This window comes from Saccostrea echinata, unplaced genomic scaffold (assembly GCF_033153115.1).
Source record: "Saccostrea echinata isolate AGI-Se365-2 ecotype Australia unplaced genomic scaffold, CSIRO_AGI_Sech_v1 ptg000009l, whole genome shotgun sequence".
NCBI lineage: Eukaryota > Metazoa > Mollusca > Bivalvia > Ostreida > Ostreidae > Saccostrea > Saccostrea echinata.
Genome location: NW_026889758.1, coordinates 49,775,001 through 49,802,500, shown reverse-complemented (window position 1 = coordinate 49,802,500; position 27,500 = coordinate 49,775,001). Strand labels below are relative to the sequence as shown.

The 27,500-nt window shown below is 32.3% G+C and overlaps 1 protein-coding gene across 1 annotated transcript in view; it reads left to right on the top strand.

The window, feature by feature from the left end:
- LOC133182829 (leukocyte tyrosine kinase receptor-like) overlaps window positions 1-27,500 on the top strand; it is a 245,812-nt gene that overhangs the window by 4,477 nt on the left and 213,835 nt on the right. Inside the window, exon 3 of the mRNA XM_061317673.1 lies at window positions 6,022-6,180. Coding sequence (XP_061173657.1) covers window positions 6,022-6,180 — 159 coding nt within the window. The remainder of the gene's footprint in view (window positions 1-6,021; window positions 6,181-27,500) is intronic.

The following is a 27,500-nucleotide window of genomic DNA, read 5'->3' as shown; positions in this document are numbered from 1 at the left end:
CTGAGCTTCACTGATCAATTTTATTGTCATACTCAGCCTTTTGGAAGCCAAACTAAAATGAATATGTCAGTGTCATTTTTTAAGAATTTTATAGATCGTTTTAAAATTTTAATAGATTGTCGACGTTGATAAATGCTCCAACCACTGTCACTAGGAAATTAAAGCAACAATTTATTCCTAGATACTGCAAGCGTAGGTTAATAAACTGGCTCAATCTAGACAACAACATTAAATGGAATTATAAAATTTGTTTTCGTATTTTAGCTCACCTGAGCTGAAAGCTCAAGTGAGCTTTCCTGATCACCCATTGTCTGTCCCTCTGTCCGGACGTCTGTCCGTCCGTCCGTCTGTAAACTTTTCACATTTTCAACTTCTTCTCAAGAACCATTTGGGCAATTTTAACCAAACTTACTACAAAGCATCCTTGGGTGAAGGGGAGTTTAAATTGTTAAAATGAAGGGCCAAGCCCCGTTGCAAGGGGAGATAATCAAGAAAAGACAAAAACTGGGTGGGGTCATTAAAAAAATTTCTTCTCAGGAACCACAGGGCTAGGAAAGCTGAAACTTATGTGGAAGCATTCTGGGGTAGTGTAGATTTTAATTGTTCAAATCATGACCCCTGGGGTAGGGCGGGGCCACAATAGGGAATCCAAGTTTTGCATTGAAATATGTAGAAAAAAATCTTTAAAAATCTTCTTCTCAAGAACCACTGGGCCAGAAATGCTGAAAAGTGGCAGCATCATTGGGTAGTGTAGATTCTAAATTGTTCAAATCATGACCCCAGGGAGTAGGGTGGGGCCACAATAGGGAATCCAATTTTCACATTGAAATATGTAGGGAAAATCTTTAAAAATCTTCTCAAGAACCACTGCTCCAGAAAAGCTGAAACTTAAGTGGAAGCATCCTGGGGTAGTGTAGATTCTAAATGTTCAAATCATGACCCCTGGGGGTAGGATGGGGCCACAATAAGTACTACAAGGGGGGAAATCAGGTGAAAAACAGCAAGGCCGACGTTACTCAGGTGAGCGTTGTGGCACATGGGCCTCTTGTTTTTGCATCATGATCAGCCGTTGGGTGATGTTTTAGAGGGTAATAAGTTTTTTTTTATGTAAATTATGCAGAGATTTGTGTTAACAGAAACACTGTTGAGATTAGTATACAAGGTTTTGTTATTTCAAGTTACCGGACACTGTGCTGCTTAAAGCTGAACAGTGTATTATGATTAGAGGAATGGAGTTCTACAGCCCATTTTCTCTTCACTCAACTTTTGCTCTCATCTATTTTTTTACCACCATTAGGCCATAATTAAAAAGTTCCTAGATTCTCATCCAAATTTAAAAAAAAAAATAGAGGCTTGCAGGCAGATTTTATTTTATATCTTTTATTTTTTCCATTGTGCAGATTTTTTATTGACTTGATCAATCGATGCGGATTCATATATAATGCCCGAATAAAAGTCATAGTAGAGGTCCATTTGAATATGCATATCTCTTACTACACATCATCATGAATGTTTCGCAACCAATTATCCTTATTTAATACATATTACAGCATTGTAACCATCTTGTCAGCTGTCAAAACATGCTGACATTTGCATGATTTAAAACGAAAGTTGAATGGTAGTTGAATACCAATCCCGATCAGAATTGAGACAAAGAAAAAACAGAATAAAAAAATCAAGGCGGGTATAAAAAATCGGGGTTGGCGGGGATGAAAATTTAGGAATTTTTTTTATTATGGCCTTAGCTCAACATGCCATTTGCTCACACTTTTGTCTTCACTCACTCATTGTTCATTCTTTCTGTTCCCTCATTGTTCATTCATGTTTTACTTTTCTAAGTGGATGTTAAAAATGTATATTTTTTAGCTCTATCAGTTAAAGACTAGAATAGGCTATAAAATATTTTACATCTGTCTAGCTTTTTATCTGCAATGCCTGTATGTCTGTAAACAATTTGCCAAATCTTTTATTCCTCTTACAGTTTTGGTTTTTATTTCAAAAATTGTACACAAGTAGAAATGCATGTTATAAAGCAAAATCATATTGTGGTTTTATTTTGGAAAAAACTGTTTCCATATATACTAAAATAATTTTTTTTGTGAAATTCTTTCAAAATGCTACTTTTCCTACAGTTTTGGTGCAATTTCAATAAAACTTGGTAGATAAGTAGACTCAAAAACACTATGAATCACTAATTCTGTACTAGTTTTTGATTCCAACAAACAGTAGTGCTATGGTTACTAAAAATTTAAATGTTTGTGAAATTCTTCCAAAATGCTACTCATCCATTAGTTTTGGTTCAATTTCAATAAAACTCGGTAAAAAGTTGGCAGGCTAGACTACACAAGATACATAATTCTATATACAAGTACGTTTTTTTTTATTAGGCCATCATTAAAAATATCTTTGTTTCCCCCAACCCGACCCCAAAATCTCAAGTTGGGTCGGTAGGTAGGTAAATTATTTTTTTTTTCTGACAGCAGTTTTGGAAATACATTCTGAAAAATTTAATAATATCTTTATAAATAAGAAAGAACAAAAGAAACCGATTTTTAAACCGAATATCATACAAATGAAGCAACATGTATGGTAAATTAATTCACAAATATTATTCATTTGAACTTGTAAAATATCTCAGGCCAGCGTAAATTTATTGAAATCGAATATTTACAAAAACACAAGATTCGCAAATACAGAACCATCGGACATTTGAGTACATTTTTCAAACCTACTATGATTTTCGAGTACTTACACAGACAAAATGTCAAGGGCCTTGCGTGGCGCAGTAATTCTAGTGTTTCGTTTTGGAGTCACGACGTAATTCAGGAGCTTATTCTAAGTCACAGGTCCCGACGTGGGACGTGGAGACCGGTCAGTCGAATAAGACCGTAAAAAACGTAGGTCCAGTGTCGGAGTATACATGTAGATGGCATGTAAAAGATCCCTTACTGATGCTTAATAATCAATGGCCATAAGTGCTGAGTAAAAGTCTAAATTAGGAGCCCTCCACCGGCTCAACAATTTCTAAAAGTATTTTAAAGCAAAGAAACAACCTGTTTTCAAGGGCCTAACTAAAGAAAAATAAACTGGAAGTCTCAGGAAGCCGTACCATAAGCAAATTTTAATGATTTCAACACTCTTTGGAAATAGTGTACATGTATAAACAATGTATAATTCAACCAAACCATATCTAAAATGATTTAAGTTTCATATATCTAATTTTATAGTCACGGAGTCAATACCCCATAGATGAAAGGAATAAAGAAACGACATCTGAATTTTATTTATCAAGATGAAATAATCATACAAAGACATATTTACAACTCCTATTGTCCTATATAGTAAAAACGGGATCATACATGAACTGTTTATTAGATCGAAACGAATCAAATGCAGTGAAATTTTTGATATGTATTCACAAGGAGCGCCCCTCATCTGCTCATGAGGCAGGCTTTGCTATGCGTACTACGTACGTAAATTTTAGAAGACACATTTGTAAATACCATCTTAACACTCCTTAGTCATGGTACATTAATTCACGAGATGTCTCAAAAGTTTAGGATTCTAATAATTTAAAGATGTATAAGATTAATACGTCACCATTGTTTTATAACACGAACTAACCCTCTGTGGCCACATGTTGTGGACACCAAACAAAAGCTGCCGTTCTGATAAAAAACGGATTTTGATGAAATTGTATTTTATAAAGTTGATTAACAATAAAAAAATATTTCAATAATCTGATTTAAAAAAACTTTTCAGTCGGCACGATTTAAGTGGGTCGGTCGCGTTAGGGGAAACAAAGGTAATTTTTAATTTGGCCTTATTTTGTTTTGTTTTGTTTTGTTTTTTTTGGATGGACAGTTTTGCCATTGTCACTAAAAATAGAAATTGTAATGAAATTCTTTCAGAACACTACTCTTCCAGCAGTTATGGTCTGAACTGAAATGAAACCTACAACCTATATATACAGCATCTATGTACAGTAATACAGTTCTTGCATCACTTTCTGATTTTGAGGAATTGTGTTGCGATGGGTAATAGAAATAAAATAATGTGTGGAATTATTCAAAACTTTATTCCCCCCTGATGTTTTAGTCTGATAAAACTTAATGCCTATACTGTAATAGGCTTGTACCAAAGTTCGTTTTTCTGTTGAGCATTTTAAGATTTTGATGAATGGTGTATTCACATTTTTTAGAGAATAATATTTGAAAATATTTCAAAATGCTCTTCCCTCTAAATTGTTGTTTGAATAAAAGTATATATAGAAACATAGGATATATAAATTTGTAAATGAAAATGTAAAAAAAGTTCAGGTGCAACTTTTCTTTTTCCACTAATATAAGTACAAACCAGTAGAGATGCAGTCTCAACAATTTGTTTTTAGCTCACCTGAGCTGAAAGCTCAAGTGAGCTTTTCTGATCACATTTTGTCTGTAGTCCATCTGTCCGTCTGTCCATCTATCTGTAAACTTTTCACATTTTCGACTTCTTCTCCAGAACCACTGGGCCAATTTCAACCAAACTTGCCATAAAGCATCCTTGGGTAAAGGGGATTCAAGTTTGTTCAAATGAAGGGCCACACCCTCTTTCAAGGGGAGATAATAAAGAATTAGTGAAAAATTAATAGCATCTTTTAAAATTCTTTTCTCAAGAACCACAGGGCCAGGAAAGATGAAACTCATGTGGAAGCATCCTCAGGTAGTGTTGATTCAATTTTGTTCAAATCATGACCCCAGGGAGTAGGGCGGGGCCACAATGGAGGATCAAAGTTTTACATAGAAATATATAGGAAAAGACTTTAAAAATCTTCTTCTCAAGAACAGCAAAGCCATGATGAGTCATATTTATATGGAAGCATCCTCAGGTAGTGTAGATTCAAGTGTCATCAGGTAGTTTAAAATTCAAGCCGCCCCCCCCCCCCCCCCCCCCCCCCGCGGTTATCTTTTCAATACTGAACTGATTTGTGCTTTTGCCTAGCCAATGTGCTCAGGTGAGCGATGTGGCCCATGGGCCTCTTGTTAATTCTACTGGTCAGAGACCAGAAGAGCTTATGCAATAATAAGGTGTCTTTCGTTTGTCTAGCTGTCTGTATGTTTGTAAATTTTTCAAAATGCTACACGTCCTACAGTTTTGATCTGATTTCAATATAACTTGGCACTCAAGTAGATTAATATAAGATGCATAATTCTCCTTATCTCTTTTGGATTTCGATAAATGTTGTTGCCATAGTTACTAAAACTAGAAATTTCCATGAAATACTTTCAAATGCTACTCCTTTTACAGTTTTAGTCTAGTCTGATTTTAGTACATGTATAACTCAAGCTGTTTACGGTTATGGAAATTCTGTATAATGTCACAAATTTTAGTTTTAAAAAATGTGTTGTGGATTTACCTCCGGAAATTACACATCCATTTACACTCCACTTTTTTTCATATGTTGTATATGTGCTTGGGCAATGATAAAGATTCACAAAGTCCTCAAAAATACTGATATATACTCTGATTGTTACTTATATATGGAATATGTTGACAAAATAAAAGATTTCTACCGTATAAGTAGAAATTTGAGTGAGGATTCATTTTTGGCATTTTTAGCAAAGGTATTGAGATCGCTAAAATTAAATATCGCTAACAATTCATTCTGTATTGGGAGTTACTGTTGTCTTTCTAGGCATCATTAAATCACTAAAATTACTGCTTGCTAAAAATCAATACTGATTTTTAAGGCAAAACCACTAAATTTGCATGTCGCTAAAAATTCCACTTATACGGTATCTAAAAGTTGTTGAATGTACATAATAAATCAGGGTATTGCCAACATGAGGTCATATATTGACAAAAAGGTCTAATTACAGTTGAAAACCAATTACATTACTGAAAACTGTGAAAAGGGGTACACACCTTTGGTAGAAGTATCCGCTAAATATGTAAGAAAGATAAGATGATTTATAATTGCTAATACTTATTCCCTAAGCTGATATTTCTTAATGCTAACAAAAATATTTATTGTCACAGAAGGAATGCCAGAAGGGGCACAATGTAACTTTGAAGAAGGTTTCTGTGGATGGAGAAATGTACAAGGCAAGGATGAGCTTGAATGGATCAGACATAAAAATGCAACACCAACTGCTGGAACTGGACCTCAGTTTGACCATACCACAGGAACAGCTCATGGTAAGCCTCCGGCTTATGCACCATGTGTCAAACCCTGACTACTATTTCGGCATAGTACATCCAAATAAGAACACTACTACAGAAGTAGAATTTTTGCCTGATATAAGGTAGTTCTATACTGGGCACTAAATAAGCTCTGCACTAAAAGGACCCACATGATATATTTCACCCAAAATAATATCTTCAGTTGCCATATTGTACTATACATTTGTAGTTGGGGGGATATGTGTCTATGAAAGTGATATTTATTTAAAGTAATTAAAGATTTTGATGTTTGAAATGATGAAATTTATTACATTTGTCACTGTCAAATCATAGCCAATTCCCTCTCTCGAGAGCTATTAGTATTAATTTTAACTTGCCTGCCGACACTATAGTCTTGGACTGTCCATCTCTCATCGGCTTTTATAGCATACTCGTGGTCCATGTTATCAGCACATTCTCATTCACAGAAATGCTGTATATGGTAATCTCCTACCCCATACCGAAATAAATTATAACTTAGTTATAACTTTTGTAACTAAAAAGAGGTACAAAAAAGTTATAACTAAGTTATCGGAGTTTGGAACCGCCTGTTTTAAGTGAGGTATAATTTAGTTATAACTTAGTTACAAAAAAGTTATAACTTTTGTATAAGTTTTCATTTTTTATTTCAACATAAATACAGCAAGTGCAAAAAGTTACAAAAAAGTTATAACTACAAAAAGTTATACTTATTAAAAGTTACACAAAAAGTTATAAAAAAGTTACAGAGTTATACTTTAGTTATACCCAAATAAACGGTGGAAAAAGTTACAAAAAAGTTATACCCGGAAAAAGTTATTTAAAAAGTTATAAAAAAGTTATACTTAATAAAAAGTTATGAAAAAGTTATAACTAAAAAAAGTTATACCCATGAAAAGTTATAACTTTAAAGATTATGAAAAAGTTACAGAAAAGTTATAACTATGAAAAAGTTATGAAAAAGTTACAGAAAAGTTATACCTAAAAAAAAGTTATAACTACAAAAAGTTATACCTAATAAAAGTTACAATAAAATTATACACTTCATGTTAACCTGTGGTGGAATTACTCAATTATAGGCTTTAAAAAAGCTACTCATTAAAATTTTTACAAAAAAGATTATTAAAATTTTTACAAAAAAGATTATCTAAAAAAAATTAAAAGCACTTACAATTTTATTTTATAAACATGATTAAGAGAGCTTGGTTCATTGTCAAATACAATTGAATGAATGCACATTCATGTTTTCAAGTCTACCTTATTTTTCATCAAGCCATCATAACAGATTGAAATTTCTCAGAATGGTTGTTTTCTTAAAATACATTTTTTTAGCATATAGTCATAAGAGTTTTTGTAAAATTACCTAGTAAACTGCATTCTACTCTTGTGAACTTTTATAAATAGGCATCACTGCCTAGATTTTAACTCTCTAGTTTTTCATGTTAGCGCCATGATCTAGCTGTACTTCAAAAAAAAAAAAAAGAAGGTTCTAAGCAGTGATTTCGGTCACCGTTCTTAGCTGCATATCACTCCTTGCACAGGTATCCTTGTGGATGTACAGTTGTGATTTTTATCTGGATTATTTAAAGACGGGCTGCACCAGTAGTCGGCCGAGCTGGTCGAGGGACTGGGCCGTCCGGCCAGCGGTCTGCGCCCCTTGACAGGTTGTACTGGTAGTAGGCTGAAGTGGTCATGGGACTTGGCCGGCCAGCAGTATGTCCCCCTCGACAGGCTGCACTGGTATTTGGCCGAGCTGGTCGAGGGACTTGGCCGGCCGGCAGACGGTCTGCGCCCCTCAATGGCCTGCACTGGTAGTCGTCTGAGTCTTCATTTGAAATATGCTTGCAATTTCAACCTTCTCTTCATTTTTCTTCAATTCTGCAAAAATTAAAAAGGTTCAAACTTTAAATATTTTAATTTTTTCTTTTAAAAAAAAGTTGAAGTGTTTCCTGCACTCAAAGCATATCAGATTGGAACCACTCTTTAATATCAATTCATTCAAATTCAAGGCATATGCATCTATAACTTGGAAAACAAGAATTAGAGTTCTGTTGTGTAATTGAGAAAATTCAACCTCAAGGCTCATCACATAAACATGCATTAAAAAAATTTTAAACATAAAGAACAATATAGAACCTGACAGCTTTATAGGAATTAGCTTTAGATTTATCGAATTTGAAATAAAAATAAGATTTGATTATTTACTTACCTAAAACAGGTGATATTTTTGAAGGATTTCACTCCAGCTTGGCACAGACATGAGATGCTCATGGAAAGAAATAATGTACCAGTATACTGCTGAAATTAAATAAAAATTAGAAATTTTATTTTACTCATTTCAGTACACTATATCATGTTATGATCATGTGGTGTTTAAAGGCTACAATATGTACAATATTAAAACAGTTCAGAGAATCTGTTAAACAATTACACAATATAGGTCATTTAATAATTAAACTGATCTATAGGAATATTTAAAGAATTAAATATGACAAAGAATAACATTTTTTGTTCCTATACTAAATGCTGAAAAAATATTATGTTTCAATTTCTTCACTTCAGTCTTTGTCACTGACATACCAATCAAAACAAACAAGAAATCTGAGATTCACATGCCTAGAATTTTGTTCATTCTACATATTTCTTCTTTTTTGAATGCCCATCTAGAGGTAATAAACATTTCCTACCAAAAACATCAAAATATTAACATAAATATTGCCTTACCGAATGATTTTGTCATCGTTTCTCTATTAACACTTTCAACACGCCAACATTCAAATCGTCCATGAAAAAATCCGCGCTCTGTTGTTGACCAATCAGAGACTTAGAATAAGTCACGTGATTGAAAATAAATAAATAAATAATTCATAATTAATTTATTTTAAATCCAAATAAACATAATTGTGTATTTTGAAACTTATCTTAAATATTAAAAAGCCAGTTGGTGTTAAAATTTTGAAACAGAGTTCCAACAAAACGGACAAAACGGACGTCAGGGCCGCCATATTTGTGTCGTTGCCGCCATTTTGAATTTAATATTTTATTTATTTATGAAAATAACTAGTAAAACTGGGTTATTTAATCAGGCAAATAATAAAATCCACATGTCCTAGTCTTCTGCTAAAATTTTAATATAACTGGCAGTCTTTATTCCCAACATCGTAATATCTGTTAATAAATGAACATACACACACTGTATGTTGTTGTTTATCTTTCTAGCCACCCTTTTTACGATTGATTTACTTTAGATTTCAAACAACCCTTGTAAAATTGTACCATTGCGTAATACACAAGCTGAAATTTACGAAGTGTAGGCCCAAAAGGTCATCTAGTACAAACACCTGTGTCACGAGAAAACAATGGGGAAATTAACACTGTTTTGCACACGAAGAAAAATCTGTGCAAAATATTAAATGACTTCATGAGATTATAACATTTGACCACTGTTTATATCTCTTGAACATTTATATTTCTCCAGAATTAGGGAAATTATTCCACCTTAAGATGTACATGCATTATTCTCTATTGAGAAGTTGATGGCTCGTTTTAATACTCCCCCTCGAGGGGAGTATTAAAACGAGCCATCGACTTCTCAATAGAGGATAGTACATGCATATAATTTACAAAACATGAAATCTATATAATACGTATTTTCTGAGAGAGAGAGAAAGAGAGAGAGAGAGATTATTCCCAACTTTAGATGAAACTAGTACTTACAAGACAAATATTAATTAAACAACAATATTTATTAATGAGAGAGAGAGAGATTTAGAGAGAGATTTATTCCCAACTTCAGATGTAATTTACTACAAGTCTCAACTTCACATCTCTTCTGTTGAACTTAACAGTGGATGTGGCTGTGGACTGTAATTGATGAGAAAAACATTGGTAGTAAAGATGTCTAAGAAGCCCCTCTTTTTCTTTAAAAAAAAAAATCTCAACTCACAACAAAACTGAAAAATAAATGTCTGCGTAAGTAATAGCAGTATATAATGCAATTCATTATATGAATAATTTTTAGAAAAAGAAAATTCTGCATATAAACAGTGGTACCTTTATGTAGCCCTTAATCATCCCCACCTTTTTATTCATATCCTCTGTAGATATTACAGGTATGTAAAACTGTATTACTATACTAATATAATTATGCTTATTTATTATTTTATATGATTAAATTTCAACAGTTATATAAAAAAAATTAATTTAGGTGTGTGGTAAAAAAAAAAAAAAAAAAAAAAAAAAAAAAAAATATTCAGTTTAACTAAGTAGCCATTCTGCAAAATGACTAAGTCCAAATTAGGTACAAAAAAGTTACACAGAAAAATGACAAAGTCCTGAAAAGTTATGTTTTAGTTACATCTGAAAATGGCTAAGTCCAAAAAGGTACAAAAAAGTTATACAGTAAAATGGTAAAGTCCAGAAAAGTTATCTTTTAGTTACACCAGAAAATGGCTAAGTTCAAAAAGGTACAAAAAAGTTATACAGTAAAATGACAAAGTCCAGAAAAGTTATATTTTAGTTACATCTAAAAATGGCTAAGTCCATTTTAGGTACAGAAAAGTTATAACTAAAATGTAACTTTTTCTTGAGGTACAAAAAAGTTACAGAAAAGTTATAACTTAGTTATAACTTATTTCGGTATGGGACCTCATCGTGTCTCTGTCTATCCTTCCCCTTTTACTTAAATCCTGTTTAAGGAGGGATTCTTCTCTTAAGACTTATTTCTTATATTTAAAAATCAATGAAATTTTCACAGAATCAAGAAGACAATATCACTAAGTGATGGTATCAGTTAGATTAAATTTGACCATTTTATATTAGAGGCATGGTCAGGTCAAGGTCAGTACCTTTTCCCTGGACATTAAGAATAAAAAATTACTGTTGCCAATCATGCGATGCCTACTTATATTTTAATCAATTAAATGTTTTTCTTTTTGCATAAAGAGATATTACCATATAGGGTCTATAAGATGACATTACCAAATTGACATAAATAATTTAACTAAAATGGATATTGGCTAATCCGAATTTTCTCTATTTTTCTTAAAATTTTAAGATATTTTAGTTATTTTTATATGCCTCCTATATTTAAATTTTTCTTATTTTCACATATGGTAAAGTTGTCACATAAAGATACAAATTGATATAAAAACAAAAGGTTTTGACCATTTACTAAGAGAGAAAAAACACTTTTTATAGATTTTTGGCTCAAATCTGAACTTAGATTGGAAGCTTTTAAAAGCTAACATAATTGAAATTTGTTTGGAAAATCATATTTATTTCATATATTTCAAAACTTTAGTCCCTTATTATTAATTTAACTTACATTTAAAAATTTTCTCCAAGCTAGCTAGTCTTTGATTGTGTAAAAATTATAAGTAAATTCATTGTTCTATAATTATTTTGAGAGGCAGAATAGAAGATATTTTCATACGCCGCCATTCCGCCAAAAATATAGTCCCTGCTAGATTTCAAATTCAGTTTACCATTTCTATTTAAAGTTGTACAATTGTGATGAGGAAAGAAATATATGATCTTTTAAATCTCTTACATCTAAATATATAAAACATATAAGCAAATATACTTTGAATATTTCATCTAGTCAGAAACCAGACAAGAATCCCTCCTTAAGTGTTTATTCAATCTTTGTTAACGAGACTGAGTTACAGCAAAATTATTACCGGATATTTAAAACACCGGGTAAAAGTCAAACCAATGTAGTTAAAAAATCACATCTCGGAAAAGGGAAGCATCATGGTTCCAGTTTACCTACAGTTGAACTTCGGGTATCTCGAACACAGATATCTCGAATACCATGGAAATATCAAAGTTATTTTGAAGTTCCAACTACTTATTACTTAAGTATTTTACCGTGGATATCTTGATTCCTTGGTTATCTCAAAGTATTTTCTTGGTCCCTTCAAGTTTGAGTTCGAGAAAACGAGGTTTGACTATTTATTGATAACATCATACGAGTATAGATCTACTTTAACATTATTTTGTAATTGCTTACTAAATGATTTTTAAAAAAATGTTTACATGTACTTGGGTATGAAATTAAAGTTATTTGAAAACAATTCACAACACTAATTTAAAGGTAGTGGAGTTTACTAGTTTCAGTGCAAATTCACTGTGACAATGACTTGTTGACCTTCGATCAACAAGTCATATTTAACCTTAAATTTGTAAAACGTAGCAGTGTTTCTGTTAGGCCCGTAAATTATAATTTTGCAGTATAATGCAGCGGCATAAATTAAAAATGCAGAATTTAATTTGCTACCTTTCATGGGTTTAATCACAAAAATTTTGAACTACAAAAAACAGCTGCTATTACAGTATTCAATTCAGTCATTACATAATTACAATTACATGCAGTAAGATTTGCTTTTTTACCTGTAGTATATTCAAAAAATACTACAGTTACTGGAAAAAGTATTTGCTATTTTCAAAATGGCATATACCCTTAGAATTTTTTTTTAAATGGAGAATATATCTTGTTGGATAAATCAAGCAGAATATGGTCACTAAAATAAAATTCATCAAAAACGTGTTGGGATTAATCTACTTGTTGACCAGATAAGTAAGTGAACTAAAACCTACATGCTTATTGTAAAATCACTTATTTTGGAGGGGGTCAAGTTTTCATGGTTAAGGAAAAATTACTGGTTTGAGGGAATTTGATTTTGTTGATAACCACTATACTGTAGTATGAGATTTTAACATTTCTTGGGGAATATGAATTTGTTGGTCTCCCATACCACGAAAATTTAAACCCCACGAAAATTAGTGATTTCACAGTATGCAATAAAGTGAATCATTATTTGTACATAATGATGCAAATCATACCATTTTTTTAAAAAAATATTCTGCTACAATGAATAAAGGTTTTGTAGGAGTTGCTTTTCTTTTACTGGACATTTGTTAGCAATGTTAAGCAACCCTTCAGAAAAGAGACAACTTGTGACATTATAATGTATATCTTGTGTTCCATTGTGATTTTTTTAGTGTATTTAAAATTTAAAAAATATAAATTGTAGGTAATTGATTGTTTTATCAAATATTAAATTAGTGCTATCAGTACTTTTATTAATAACAAGTATACATGACAAAATGTCAGAATTACACAAGCTGTAGAAAGTAAACTAAAGAGTGTCATAAATATTCTAAACTGTCATAAGATGTATGCTATTAAGTTTCAAAAACTTCTGTTGAATAAAATTCATGTACTAGCTAGAAAATGAAATACATACAGTGGTTTTTATAAATTTCCTCTTGTAAGTAAATAACACATAGTTTGGGCAAAACCATGATTTATTATGCAATGTTACAAGGTAAACATAAAAGTATCATCCAAGCAATCATGGGTAATTTTCAACAATCTTGAGAAATCATGGTAGAATATAAACTAATATTGCTACACTAGACATTATAACATAAGTACCATAACATCACGCACATGTACACATGTACACACACACACAAAAAAAAAAAAAAAAAAAAAAATTACGGAATAAAACGACGTGGATTCTGCCTCGGAGGATTTTCTAAGAAAGTGACGCTAACTGGCCAAAACATGGGTTGAAATAGGAGATTAGAGTAATTTGATTGGATGGCACAGATGCCGAATTTGAAAATAAGAGAGCAAGCAAAATGATTGGATAACAATGACATAAATAGGTGGCGCTAGCTAACCACCGATGGGGGCGCTAAACCCAGAAGATAGAACCCCTAATTTGATTGGATAGATCATAGAATCGCCCTCCGGGCAGGACCCATCTTTAATTTAACAAATGGACTCTTCCAGTGGAAGATCCCATTGTGGCAAACATAAACAAACAAAAAGCAAGCGAAGACAGGAGAATACAATGTAAATTAATAATCATTAAACAACTTTAATAACACATCATGCAGTTTTTTCACTTGTTTGCAAATATAAGAAATGGTTAAGAAAAATATTTTACCTTTGTACTTCATATAGAACTTAGAATTTCATTTAAATCATTCGTTTATGAAAATGCTACTTTTAAAAGTTAATTGTATTCAATATTCAATTTAACATACTACGCTCATTGTCAGGAATATATGATAAAGCATAGTGTCCATAGTTTCTATTGAACCTGCCAGTTTTAAGCAAACTGAATGTTGAAACCTATGTATATTAATATGTATTTCCTAAACGACATCACAAAAGAACTGGGTACGTTAAGTATAATAGAGCGGCCCTGTCTCCAAATTTGATTTCAGTTTTTTACAAACATGCCGACGATGTGTCCTTTCAAAATCATTTTATTTTTTTTAATTATCACGAACCGTTTTTCCATCAGAGGTCTCGAAAAATGGGGAGTTTTCTTTAGAAATTACAAATTTTGACATGATAACGTCATCACGGCGTTACTGATTTTAACGTTACGTTAAAAGAAATCTGTCAATTCTCTGAACTGGAAACTATTTACTTTAACCTGCCTTATGTTCCAGAAAACATTTTTGAACTTTTATTTCAATTCATCGTAATGTATCTTTGATAGCTGGAAGGAGTAAAATAATTTAAAGGAAATATAATTTTTTACAAACAATTTCATCAGACAAGTAATGAAGCTTGATTCATCCATACAGACGAGACAAGGTAGTACTTCTTTTGAAATTGTGCTCGTATCAAATTTATCATTTTTTTATGTAAAAATGTCCTAATGATTTCTTCAATCATTTTCCGCATTGTCTATGAAGTTACACTACAATTTTTAAAGATACATGAATCAGTATTAAAAAGAAAATTGGAACGTCCCATATAAAGTTGTTAAAATTGGATTTTTGGCAATGAAAAAACCATCAACATCACTCCCCTTTTCCATTCCAACAAATTGCAGCGCTATTAATTTGGTTTTTTTTTTTTTTTTTTTTTTTTTTTTTTGGATAAACGTATAAATTACTCACTCTTACGGGGTTACGAGGTGTCTTAAGCTGCGTTAAAAAAAATTTCTCTGATGATAGGATTTCTTTTATAGATCGTTGTTTACATTGTATTCATTCCAGTGGATCCGCTTTACTGCACGGTTCATGTAAAATACCCTAACCAGGAACAATCCCCAACATACTTACACACAATTACTTTCTATGTTAAAACCACAAGAGGAGACCGGTTATATGAGTCCTGATTGATGATGCCATTCCAAGTTTTTTCTTTGTTTAGCGTCCGTCCTAACCTATCTTCCTATCCGAGAAAACACACAAACCAAAAGGGGGAAAAAGCAGCATTTTCAGAACAGTTCTAGAATTTCTTATTATCATTTGAGACCTCTCCTCGCCATAAAACTTAGTTTAACTACTAGTTTTTTTTTTAAATAAAAAAAATTAATACACCACTTAAAAAAGAGAGATGTCAATCCCAAAAGAGTAAAATGCATTTCAGAGATTCGTATTTGTTGATTTTAATTTGAGCTAACTTTGTGTTTGCGTTTCAAAGATTTGTATTTACCAATTTTAATTTGTGTTTGTTTTTAATTTCGTAACCTCAAAACCAATTTGTCCGCGTACAATGCACATAAAAAAAACTTGGAATGGTCTTATCATAACTTGCATTACAGACCTTTAAAAATGTTGCTTCAAATAAAAACCGTGAATCTCCGAAGGCTTAAAAAAAGGGTGTGTGATTTGTTTAGATCAATTTTACGATGAACAAAATATATTATATAGCCAATGCTAATAATTTAATTTTAGAGACAAACACATTACTTTGCATGTACATATTCATTACTTGATTCACATAATCGAAAATTATATGCCTAAATCTGCATAGTGAATTCGACAGGAAATGCACACGAATTCTCGGGAAGGGATTCAGAAGCCTGTAGTACACTCTTACAGGCATAATTCCCTAAAACTAAAAGTTAAAAAAAATAAGGATATAATATTATATGTATGATTTGCATATAGAGTTTATCCGCGTCAGCTGTGAAAATATGCGCATGTCGTCTTCAAAGCAATGCAGCATGAAACGGCAGACACTTGCATTGATATCGATCAGTAAAAGATCGATCAACGGTCACAGTCCAGTGGGGAGCCAAAGGAAATTGGAAAGGGATGTATTTAGTTTTAAATCAAATTCTTGATATAATTTTTTTATTGATACTCATTACAGTACATGTATAATTTGATTATCAGTAAGCCTCCCCCCTTCTATTTACATAGAGACAAAATACAAATAATTGAAATGCAGAATAACTGAACACTCACATAGAAAAATCAAAATTCACTTTCACGTCCCTTTTTATAAGCTACATAGAGATTTTATTTCTAGTTCAGTTATCAAATTATACGAAATCTTATGTTATTTTTTACTTGTGGGAACAATACGCAAAACACGTCACAGTGCTTCTTTATAGAGTTATCCTTGCCATTCCCGGATTATATCACTAGCTTGATTATGTTTCTTTTTCATGTAAGTGTCTGATAAAAAAAAAATCTTAAAAAATATACCTAACAAACTGCTGACATGAATTGCAAGACGATACATCATAAATAGATAAAGATTTTCTTTAGAACTCCTCCCTATGTTTACATGTTACACAGCCGTAGATACATGTATTTGATATAATTTTTTCGGTGACAATGATAATTTTATCACTTGCTTTGCATAAATTAACTCTCTGGAGCATTTCCTTGTGCATTTGTCCTTGTAGTAACGATAAAATACTGTTTTTTTTTTTTCTGGAACGGATTATCATCACAGACGGACGTTGAATCTTTAAAAGAATCTGGGGGGATAAGACGAGCCATGTGCCCATGCCCATTTTTCGGCTATGCAAGAACATTTATTGGAAAAAATTTCTATTTTGTTCGAATTTACTTGAGCATTTTAATGTTTACCGTAGTTTTCAAAATGATATTTATATTCTAAACAAGCTAAATAGTTGACTTTCATTTACTGTCACAAATGTCTAACATGGGTAAGGACTTCTATTAATTAATCTGCATATTGAGTGTTTACACTTATTGTGGAGATATTATAAAAATGTTAACATCGTATATAATGATAATGGTGATCTAGAAGCGCTTTTATTTAAAATAAATAAAACGGGAATAAAAGTATTCAAATATCTATTATAATTTTTATCCGGCATTTTAAATAATTTACTGTGAATAAGTTCATTATTACATATATATATTTTATTTTCAGTGAAAAATATGTTATTCCTATAGACATTTTTTATAAAGTAAAACAAAATTAAAACTAAAAAATTAAAAAAAAAAAAAAAAAAAAAAAAAAAAAATCTGAACATGACTCGAACACTTTCCTCAATAAACGTCCCTTTAGAGAGCTCATCGCTAACCACTAGACCACGGAGTCACACTAACATTTTCATTTAAATAGCATACAGTTCTCTATATTTAGCAAGCGTTTTTGGACTTAGAATTTTTTAAGATCACGGTGAAAATTTAAGTAAGTTAACTTAATTTTTTATGTAGAGTGGGTCTTCATACCAAATTTTTGCAAGTGTAAAAAGCAACATCTTTCCATTGCCTTTCATTAATCGTTCTCAAAAAAATGGTACGATGACCCACTCTATTTAAAAAATGTAGTTATATCATCCAATTTATGTCAGTTTCTGTGAAAATTGAGCGTGATGCCATTATGTTGTGTTAATCAGAATCATTTTCGCTGTTACAGTATTCAGGTTTTGTCAAATTTATATGCAAATGGTAATAAGCATTACATTAATTCAACAAAAAGTGAAATTTTTGTAAAATGAATTTATTGATTTTTTATCGATCGTTATGTAGGCATATGGCTCGGCTTATCCCCCCAGTTTCTTTAGCGATAATGTGCACCGCCGTTTTCACAGACGTGATATTGGACAGGACGCTCCTCCAGTCCCGATGAACATCTATTGGAATACTAAACATATTTCCTATGAAATATATTACTATTATTTTATGGATAATCTGGATAAAATCCTTTTAAAAATACTCGCTTACTTCGAGATTAACAGTAGTGTAAATGTAGTTAATATGTACATTCGTTTTTTATACAGATAAATATCTAAAGAGTAATCTTTTTTTTTTCTTTTTTTTTCATTTCAAGACTTGGAATGCCTTAAAATGTATTAGGCAAACAATTTCTGAAGAAAAAAAAAATAACGAGTTAAACCATCGATTATATGGAGCGGAAAGGGGGTGTCTTGTCCACAAGTAATGCAAGATCGTGTTTGTATTTCTTACAGAACTGCATGGGAACAGATAATCTTTATTTATGGACAATAAAAAAGGTTGATTGTATCATGTTTCACTTAAATTTTCATAGAAAATACCGAAAGCGTACACCACTGTATACGTTTTTAAGCATTATAAACTTGGTCAACATAATTATCTAAAACTCTTTGTAAATTATAAATTAAACCCAATTTTACTTGAAAACACTGATGTCAATATTCCGATCAGCATGATAAATGTATATATAATTAGTAAGTGTAAATATACATGTAAGAACTTTTCCATTCCCAGCTGCTGACCTTCAATAAGTAAATGTAGGCCGGCAGTGGCAGATTTAGAAGTATTTTGTCTTAGGCTATATAAAACACATCCTGATTATGAGATAAAACACAAGAATCCTTTCTGACATAATTAATTTTGTCAAATAAAAATCTGCAACAATATAGTGACAAGGATAAGTTTTGAAAAGAAATGTTCAAATGGTGTCTGCTATACATGTAATCCAAGCTTCCAATCTACCCCCCCCCCCCCCAAAAAAAAAGTTAGCTATTGTCTTTTGACATTCATGAATCCCAGACATATATAAATTGAAAACGAATAAAACATGCTTAAAAAAGCTGATGATTTTCAATAAAAATGTTAAAAATAATCTTTTCTTAAAGTCAAATAAAGTCAATGTCCACTATGAAGGAGACGCGCGTTTTAATTGGAGGTACATGTAGTGTTAAATGTAAATTGATTGTCTGAACCATCCCAACTTATGTCGTTAAATTACTTTTTCACGCTGTAAATATTGATTGAATATTTATCATAGTTGTGAAGACTGAAGAAATTGTTTCAAGTATATATTTTCAACATGATTGCTCATTGTGACGTCATTTTTTTCAATGCATTGCGTCACTAATTTACATGTAATGTCTCATAGTAAATTTCACTGAGAAAGGTTCATATGGTTTTCATTTACATAAATAATTGTATTAAATTAATTTTTTTCAAATGCAGAATTGAATTTAAAAGACAATAGAAAAATAATAAAGCCTTCAGATATAGAATTAAACAATTAATTTCTTTAAAAATATAGATTTTATTGTGGAGAAAAGGTGACGTCTATCCAAAAATGCAGCATTTTTTACTTCAGTTTTTTGTAAAAACGGATGTGGCCGCACTTTTGTAAGGTTATTTTTTCTCTTTAATATTAAAAATCTTAGTGTATTTGTTCTTTCTGCAAAGTTTCGCATACATACTCGGATGCGGCCATATCGAAATATAGACTTGAAGAGGAGGAAAACGTCCAAAATAGGGGAATTCCGGAATATTAGACCAGTTTTGAACGTTATATAAATAAAAGGGCACATGAGTTGAGAAAAATTTATTCCTATTTCAAACACAGGTAAACCTTAACAATTAATTGATACAATTGATAGAATGTAATCGTGCATTTGATTTTTGCTGATTTTACAGGGCCGTAAATCGGTCTTAACGTACCCAGCTCTTTGATCTAATACACCATTAACAGCAATTGGTGGGTTGATTTTCTCTAAAATAAAATGTACATCCCAAAACATGCGTAAATCCATTAAAAGAGGTAATTTGTCATGTCCCAGCCCTTATCATTGTCGCATGCCATGGGTTTGTGTCCATTCTATTATTTCCACAAAAAATGGAAATGGAATGGACACAAAACCCATGGATTGTGATAATGAGCCATTATGGGTTATCGAAAACAGCCCGAGAAATTAATAACAGAACTATATTGGGGGGAGAATTTTATTTGACATTTTGTGATATTAAAGTTAAAGTTAAGTACTGTACTAAAATATACTGTATGTGTACTTAAAAAAGCGGGCTTCATATTTTAGCAGCTTTGGCGCGGAAAACGATGCGCTAATTCATGAATACCACTAAGAAATCATTTACTAATACAATACATGGCACGGACATGTGTAGTGCTAATTCATGATTACGCCAACAACTCCATACCCCTTGATTGCGCCAAATTTTGAATACGCCAATTTATGTACACGTACAGTAAATAGTTATTAAAGTGAATCAGAGTGGTCAGATCACCGTAATACCATTGGAAGTGAAGAGAAAATGTTATCAACAAAGGGTTACCCTGTGTCACCTTTGAAGAATAACTTTGGCATGTGTTTGGCATAGTTGAGGGAAAACCTACCTGAGATTCCTATGCAAATGAAAAGTGCGAAATCTCTGTATAGATGTGGCTGTGGAGCATCACTCATTATTCCTTCATCATAAAATATAATCTGGCAATTAACCCTTAATATCTAGAAATGTTTTTATTTACCTAATTAATATAGTTTTGGGAGTTTAAACTAAGAAAATCTGCGACCTAGCATTATTTTAGATAAATCAAGCCCCTCTAGGGCTTGTGTAAAAATTAGACAGAAGTCATGAATTAGTACACAAATGGATGCATATTGAGATGCCTTTGGTGCAATCTTTGCTAGACAAGAGTTTCCGATCTGCTACTTTCCACAAACCCTTGACCTTTGTTGCTATCGGTATTGTTTGAGTCAAGTAATCTTGAATCTTACCACATACAAACAGATTGCTTCATCAACAGAAATAAAAAGCATTTTTAAAAATTAAAGTATTTAAATAATGATTATCAAGCAGGTATTGAGCAACATTTATTTGTTATTTAGGGTGCAGATCTATATTTGCAATATAGATTCCAGTTCACATTACTTAAAGTTGGATGACGCTATAGCTATATATATAGAATGACATGACCACGATAAGTCATCTACATATTTTAATATGCAAGCATCTACATGTTGTATAGGTAGGAGTTTATTTAAATCATAATACCCAGAGATAGGATGGGACCACAAGAGAGGGTCAAAAGTTTTTCTCTGAAGGATGTACTACAGAATTAAATTTTATTAGTTATCCAGGTCCTATCAAGGGTGTACGGGGATTTACCCCAGGATTTATTCCATACACCCTGAGGCCCTCAGCCTCAGGGTGTATGGAATACAACCCAGGGTAAATCCCCGTACACCCTTGATTGGATAACGAATTTATTTCCTATGTACCCAAATAAATTCCTTGTAAACAGGTCCACTCAACTGTGTTTCAAGCTATAGATAAGATTTACTATGTCCTACAATGCATTGTGACGTCAAGTTTTTTATCCCCAGCTCAAATCGGGTGTACGGTAATTTACACCCGACTTTGTAACCAATCAAAGCTCGTGTTACAAGCTACATAGGAAATAATGCCATTTATTCTTCCTGAAAATGCACAACGTTGAGTATGCACTATTGAATCAAAACAAGTTAAATAAGGATGGAGTCACAATAGATGGTCTTAATTTTACGAAGGGATGGATAGAGAAATTCTTTCAAAATCTTTTGAAAAAAAGATGGGCCACAATTGCCAATATACAATCATCCCCATGTAGGGAATCAGAGTTTGACATGGAAAAAGGTAAAAGAGTCCTACCAAAGAAGGGCAAAGTGACTCAGGTGAGTGTTGTGGCCAATGAGCAACTTTTCCATTATCATAGGTCATTCGATGTAATATCTTGAATCATCTTCTAATATGGGTTTCAAAGTTAGTCTTATTGAACATTTAATTGTAGTCTTGTCATTATCAGAAAGATGCTCCCCAACTCTCAGGAAAAATTAAAGGTTTACATAATGAACTTTCTCTAAACAGTGAAAAATTTCTGTCCCTTGAGAGTTAAGTTCCTGCATATGGGTTGATGCCACATTGTCAATTAAAACTTTCTGAACATTTTATGGACTTTAATTGTGATATATTTTTCATGATTTTGTGCATTAACCATTTATAATGATGTTTTAGAGTCTTTTTGGGACAAATCAGAGATTCAGAGCTCACATTATTTAAAAGTAGAATTTGATCCAGAAAATAATTGCACAGTAATTCTGGTAAATAAAATCTTAGACTACCGTACTGTTAGTAAAGCAGTATTTAGTGAGTATTTTTTCAGTATCAAAGTTTCCCTTGAAATGATTTTTCACTGGCAATTTCAAAGGCATGTAGTTTAAGTGAATGTTACATGGATATGAGAATTTTATTATGCAGGGCCTTTTGTATTATAAATATATTTTATTCCATTTAAATTTATACAGGGAAATTTTTGTACGCATTGCTTGTAATTGGTTAGGTCCTAAGCATGGCTTATATTAAATTTATCTTATGCATAGCTGTCATTGTTAGTTGTTCCTTTTTAGAAAGATAGAGCTTAAGAAGAGCTTACGTGATTAATAAGGTAGTCTGTCTGTTTGTCTGTCTGTAAACAATTTTTCAAAATGCTACTCCTACAGTTTTGCTCCGATTTCAGTATAACTTGACACAAAGTAGACTACTCAAGATACGTAATTCAATACATCTGGTTTTGATTTGGATGAATTGTGTTGCCATGGTTACTATAATAGAGATGCTACTCTTCCTATAGTTTTTGATTTCAGTGTAACTTTGAACACAAGTAGTCTACACTAAGAAACATAATTCTGTATATGGGTTTTTGATTTTTGATGAACGGTGTTGCCATGGTCACTATAAATAGAAATTTCTGTGAAATACTTTTGAAATGCTACTCCTTACAGTTTTTGTCTGATTTCTATGTAACTTGGCACATAAGAAGACTTCAAACCAGTGCATACAAGTAGAGCTACAATCTTGAAGAGACTTCTAGGTATATGCCATACATTGTCTTTTGATAGGTCATAATATAGTGTGTCAATTCCTGTCTGTCCATCCATCTGTCTGCCTGTCTGTTAGCTTTTACATGTCTGCATCATATCTTTCAAAGTGAAGGGTCCAAGACCATCAAATCTTGTCAGTTGATGCATCTTAGTGGGAAGGTGTTTTATATTCCAAAAGTAAATGATTACATCTTTTTTTATACCTCTTGTATAGTGATAGTGGTGTCTGTCTTCAATCTGTACCTCCATACACTCGTACTACTTGGGGATTCCTATCTTATATCCCCAACTCATCCTACAACACTGAATAAAAATTAAATGAGACTTTCACAGAATTTTCTTTCCAAGAACAGCAAAGCGGAAAGCCTTGATTGGCACTATTAATGTGGAAGCTTCCTCAAGTAGTGTACATTCAGATTTGCTCAAATCTTGAACCCCAGGGCTAAGTTGGGGCCAGAATGGGTGATCAAATTTTTGCACAGGAATATATAAAAGAAATCTTTAAAAATCATCATCTCAAGAACAGTAAAGCCCTGATTATTCATATTTATATGGAAGCATCCTTAGTAGAAATTTAAGTTTGTTCAAATCATGACCCCTGGGGGGGAGGGGGAATCTTTCATATATCTTTTTCAAGATAATCAAGGCCAGTGTGACTCAGGTGAGTGTCGTGGCCCATGGGTCTCTTGTTCAAAGGCTCAGGTGACCTTTTCTGTCCATTTCCTGTTGTAAACTTTTTATAATTTTATCTTTTTCTCCAGAACCACTGTGTCAATTTTATCCAAACTTGGCACACAGCATTCTTGGGTGGAAAGCATCCAGATTTATTCAAAGGAAGGGTCACACCCTCTTCTTACAGGGGATTTTGAAGAAAAAGTGAAAATTGGTTGGGGTGATTTAAAAATATTCCTTTCAAGAACCAATGGGCCAGAAATGAAGAAACTTATGTGAAAGTTTCCTGACATAGTGTACATTCAAGTTTGTTCAAATCATGACCCCTTTAAATGTAGGTTAGGCCACTATTAGCGATCAAACTTCTACATTGGAATATAAAGGAGAAATCTTTATTAGCAAATATAGCCTATCATTGGATCATATTTTGGCTGACTTGTTTCATACCATTTGTTAGACCTTTGTTTTTATACTGAATTTGACTACGGAATGTTCTGTCTACCTGAGAAATAAATAGGGCCCTGGGGATGGGGTGGGATGGTGGTGGGGACCGGTCAACAAAGGATGCTTACTCCTCCTGGGTGCCTGATTCCACCTCTGGAATTTCCAGGGGTCTGTGTTTTATGCCCTCCTCACAGAATTGTATTGTTTATAGATTTTTTGAGGTCAATAACTGTTGTTATCTTCACCTTTTTCATTGGACCACTTATACATTTAAACGTTTCAATACTGATTTCTGCTTTTCCCTAGCCATGTGAGCCATGAGGGCAATGTACTTCTTATTTAAATGTGCTTTTTATTTTAAGTCAATAATGCAAACTTACCGCGTATGAGGTAAAATTTTAGATCACATGATGTAAAGAATCCCCACTTTTTATTGCATGGCAGACCAAGGGTTTGTGAAGAGAGTAGAAACCCGTGGTTAGTGAAGATGGTTCTACATGGGTTAATATATTTATACAAATATATAAATGTGCTTCTTTCAAAATTGTGAAATTGTGGCCTGAAGGCCGGGGGTTCTGGAATTAGGGCAGGGCTCTAATGATCATACAGTGAAAATGCATGTATTCTTTAAAAATCTTCTTCTCTTCCCAATGTATATTTAGAAGATAAACTAAGTGCTAGCTATGATAAGCAAGGGTGCCTCTGTGAAATTTGTGGCCCCAGGGGGGTTCTTGAGTTAGGGCAGGACTCTAATAAACATATAGGTAAAACAGTATAAATTCTTTGAAAATCTTCTTCTCTGCTTCTGAGTAAACAATCAAACAAAGTGCATAGTTATGATTAGCAAATGTGCCTCTTCCAAAATTGAGAGACAAGAGAGACCAATGTAAGAGGGAATGCAATTTTTATTCTAATAGTGCTGAAACACTTTTGTTTTGTCTAGTCAGAATGGTGATAGTGACAAATGGGGCAGGTACAGGCAAGTAAATAGATCAGCTTTACCGAGTAATTATTTTGTTGATCCCTGATCATCTGATTTCTGTTGCTTTTTGGCAACATAGCATCAATCATCTATCAGTTTATTTTTGTTTTATTTTATACTTCATTGGATCCTTTACAATGTTGTATTATACTCAGGTGACCATTAAGGCCTTTGGGTCTGACTTGTTATTTTTGCGTAATTACACAAGACTGTCCCCTTGTTAAAAATATCATTTTTGTGTATATTTGAATTACTAAAGATTGTATGCAGCAATAATCAAAATTCATAAAAAAATGTTCTCTCTTATAGTATCAAATACATGTAATTATCTTGCTAAATTAAGAAGTTTTGAAAATTTTGTGATCTACAGTATATAGCAACAATCTACAGTATATAGCAACCAAGGTAGAAAAATGATACAGCACAGTCATATTTTTACACATTTACGTTAGGTTTCAGCACAAGAATGCTCTCTTGTAGTAATAAAATATTACTTATAAACAAAAGGGCAAATTAGAGGTGCTAAAGCTAGTGTTGCCTTACAATTGCCACCGACATTGAAAGTGTATAAGCCTTAAACTTGTAATTATAAATGAATGAATGAGAGACTTCATTGATTAAAAGCTTGACTTTCCATGCACCTGCCACATATCATGTCTAAGCTGCTTCTTTGGACTGAAATGCTGGCCAGTGTCTGAAATTGAGTCTTGATCTTAGTTCAAGGCAATTGCCAACTATCTTTTAACAAAAACATATTTAGGAGAGCAAAAACAAAGGGGATCAAGGGCTTGTACTTTGCATACAGATATGTAATTGGATTTATGATAGTACTATATGTAACTAAAGTTTGTTTGAGAAATTCTTAATGTTCCATAAAATTTGTCATAGAAACATGAAACACATGCATAATAAATTGTGTATAACAAAAAGGTCACATGTGTTTAACTTTATTTTGTAGGTATAGGTTCAGAAGCAAGAAAACCTAATAGGCCAAAATCTATTACTGAGAATATAACTAATGTAAAATCATTCTACACAGCAATTTGTGGCTTATAAATTTTGCATATGGTTCAGTTTCAGTGCTTGTCTTTAATTAGTTTCATAAAAAGAAAAGAAATTAAAACCTAAGTATCTCATTTTATTGGTGGATTGAATGGGATGGGAATAGAATTTTCAGATTTTTTTTCTCATGTGCATAATTGAAAAGAGGGGTAAAAACTAGCTACAATGAAGACATGATGTGGAATAAATGGCATCAGTTACACTTGGTCTTGAGAAAAGATAATGAACAATATCTTATTAATTGCACTTCTCTGGTTCGACAAGCTTGAAGTGTTTGTTAGCATCTATATTCAAGTCAGTTCTGATTTTGCCTGTTTATTTTTCATCATCCAAAATCTAATTATTTTATACCAAATTGTCATCATGTTGTGAACTTGTGAACTTTACTTGATCATAAAACTGTCTTCTTTTTATAAATATGTACAGTAAAACTTGGTTATAGAGAAGTCCAGGGAACCTTTGAATTTACTTCGTTATATCCATAACTCATTATATCCGTATAATGAATTTGTGAAATTTTTATAACGAATTTGCAATACAAATATTTTTATTTTCTGCCGAATATATTCAGGGAAGTATTGAATACAAAAAAAAAAATATCTTGGAGAACTATACATTTTAGATGAATTTAATTTTAAACATTAATACTAATAAAAAAAAAAAAGAATGTCATTTTAGTACTTTAAATTTTGTGATTTTAAAATTTGTTATTGAGATGTACAGTACAGCTCACGAGTTTCTTCCACCCCACCGTGGAAAACACACGGTGGAAAATACCCCGTGTTACACCGTATATTGTGATTACACCAAAGACGCACCGTGTCACACTGTGGACATTACCGTTTCATCAAGTGACCCTCCGTGTTCCACCGTGCAAGAAAATTACGGAAGAAAATGGTTTGTTTATAAAAATAATTTTAGAATTGAAATCAAAGGTATGTTGGTTTAATTGCTAGAAAGAAATAGTAAATGAAAAATTATTTAATTCAAACAGCTCACTATCATACATGTAAGGTCGTAACATAACAGCGGCGTTCAGTGTAGACTTTGTTTCACCGTTGACGGTATACATGTATATATCAATTGAATAAATTTATTTTGATTTCTGTTGAATTCATATTTCATATTCATTTGAAAACAAAAACAACTACATGTCGATTGTGCAAATTAATACATTTCTGACGTATGCTATAAATGCGTAGGTACAAATCCAAGTACAAGTACAATTTGTCTTTGAACTTAATAATTAT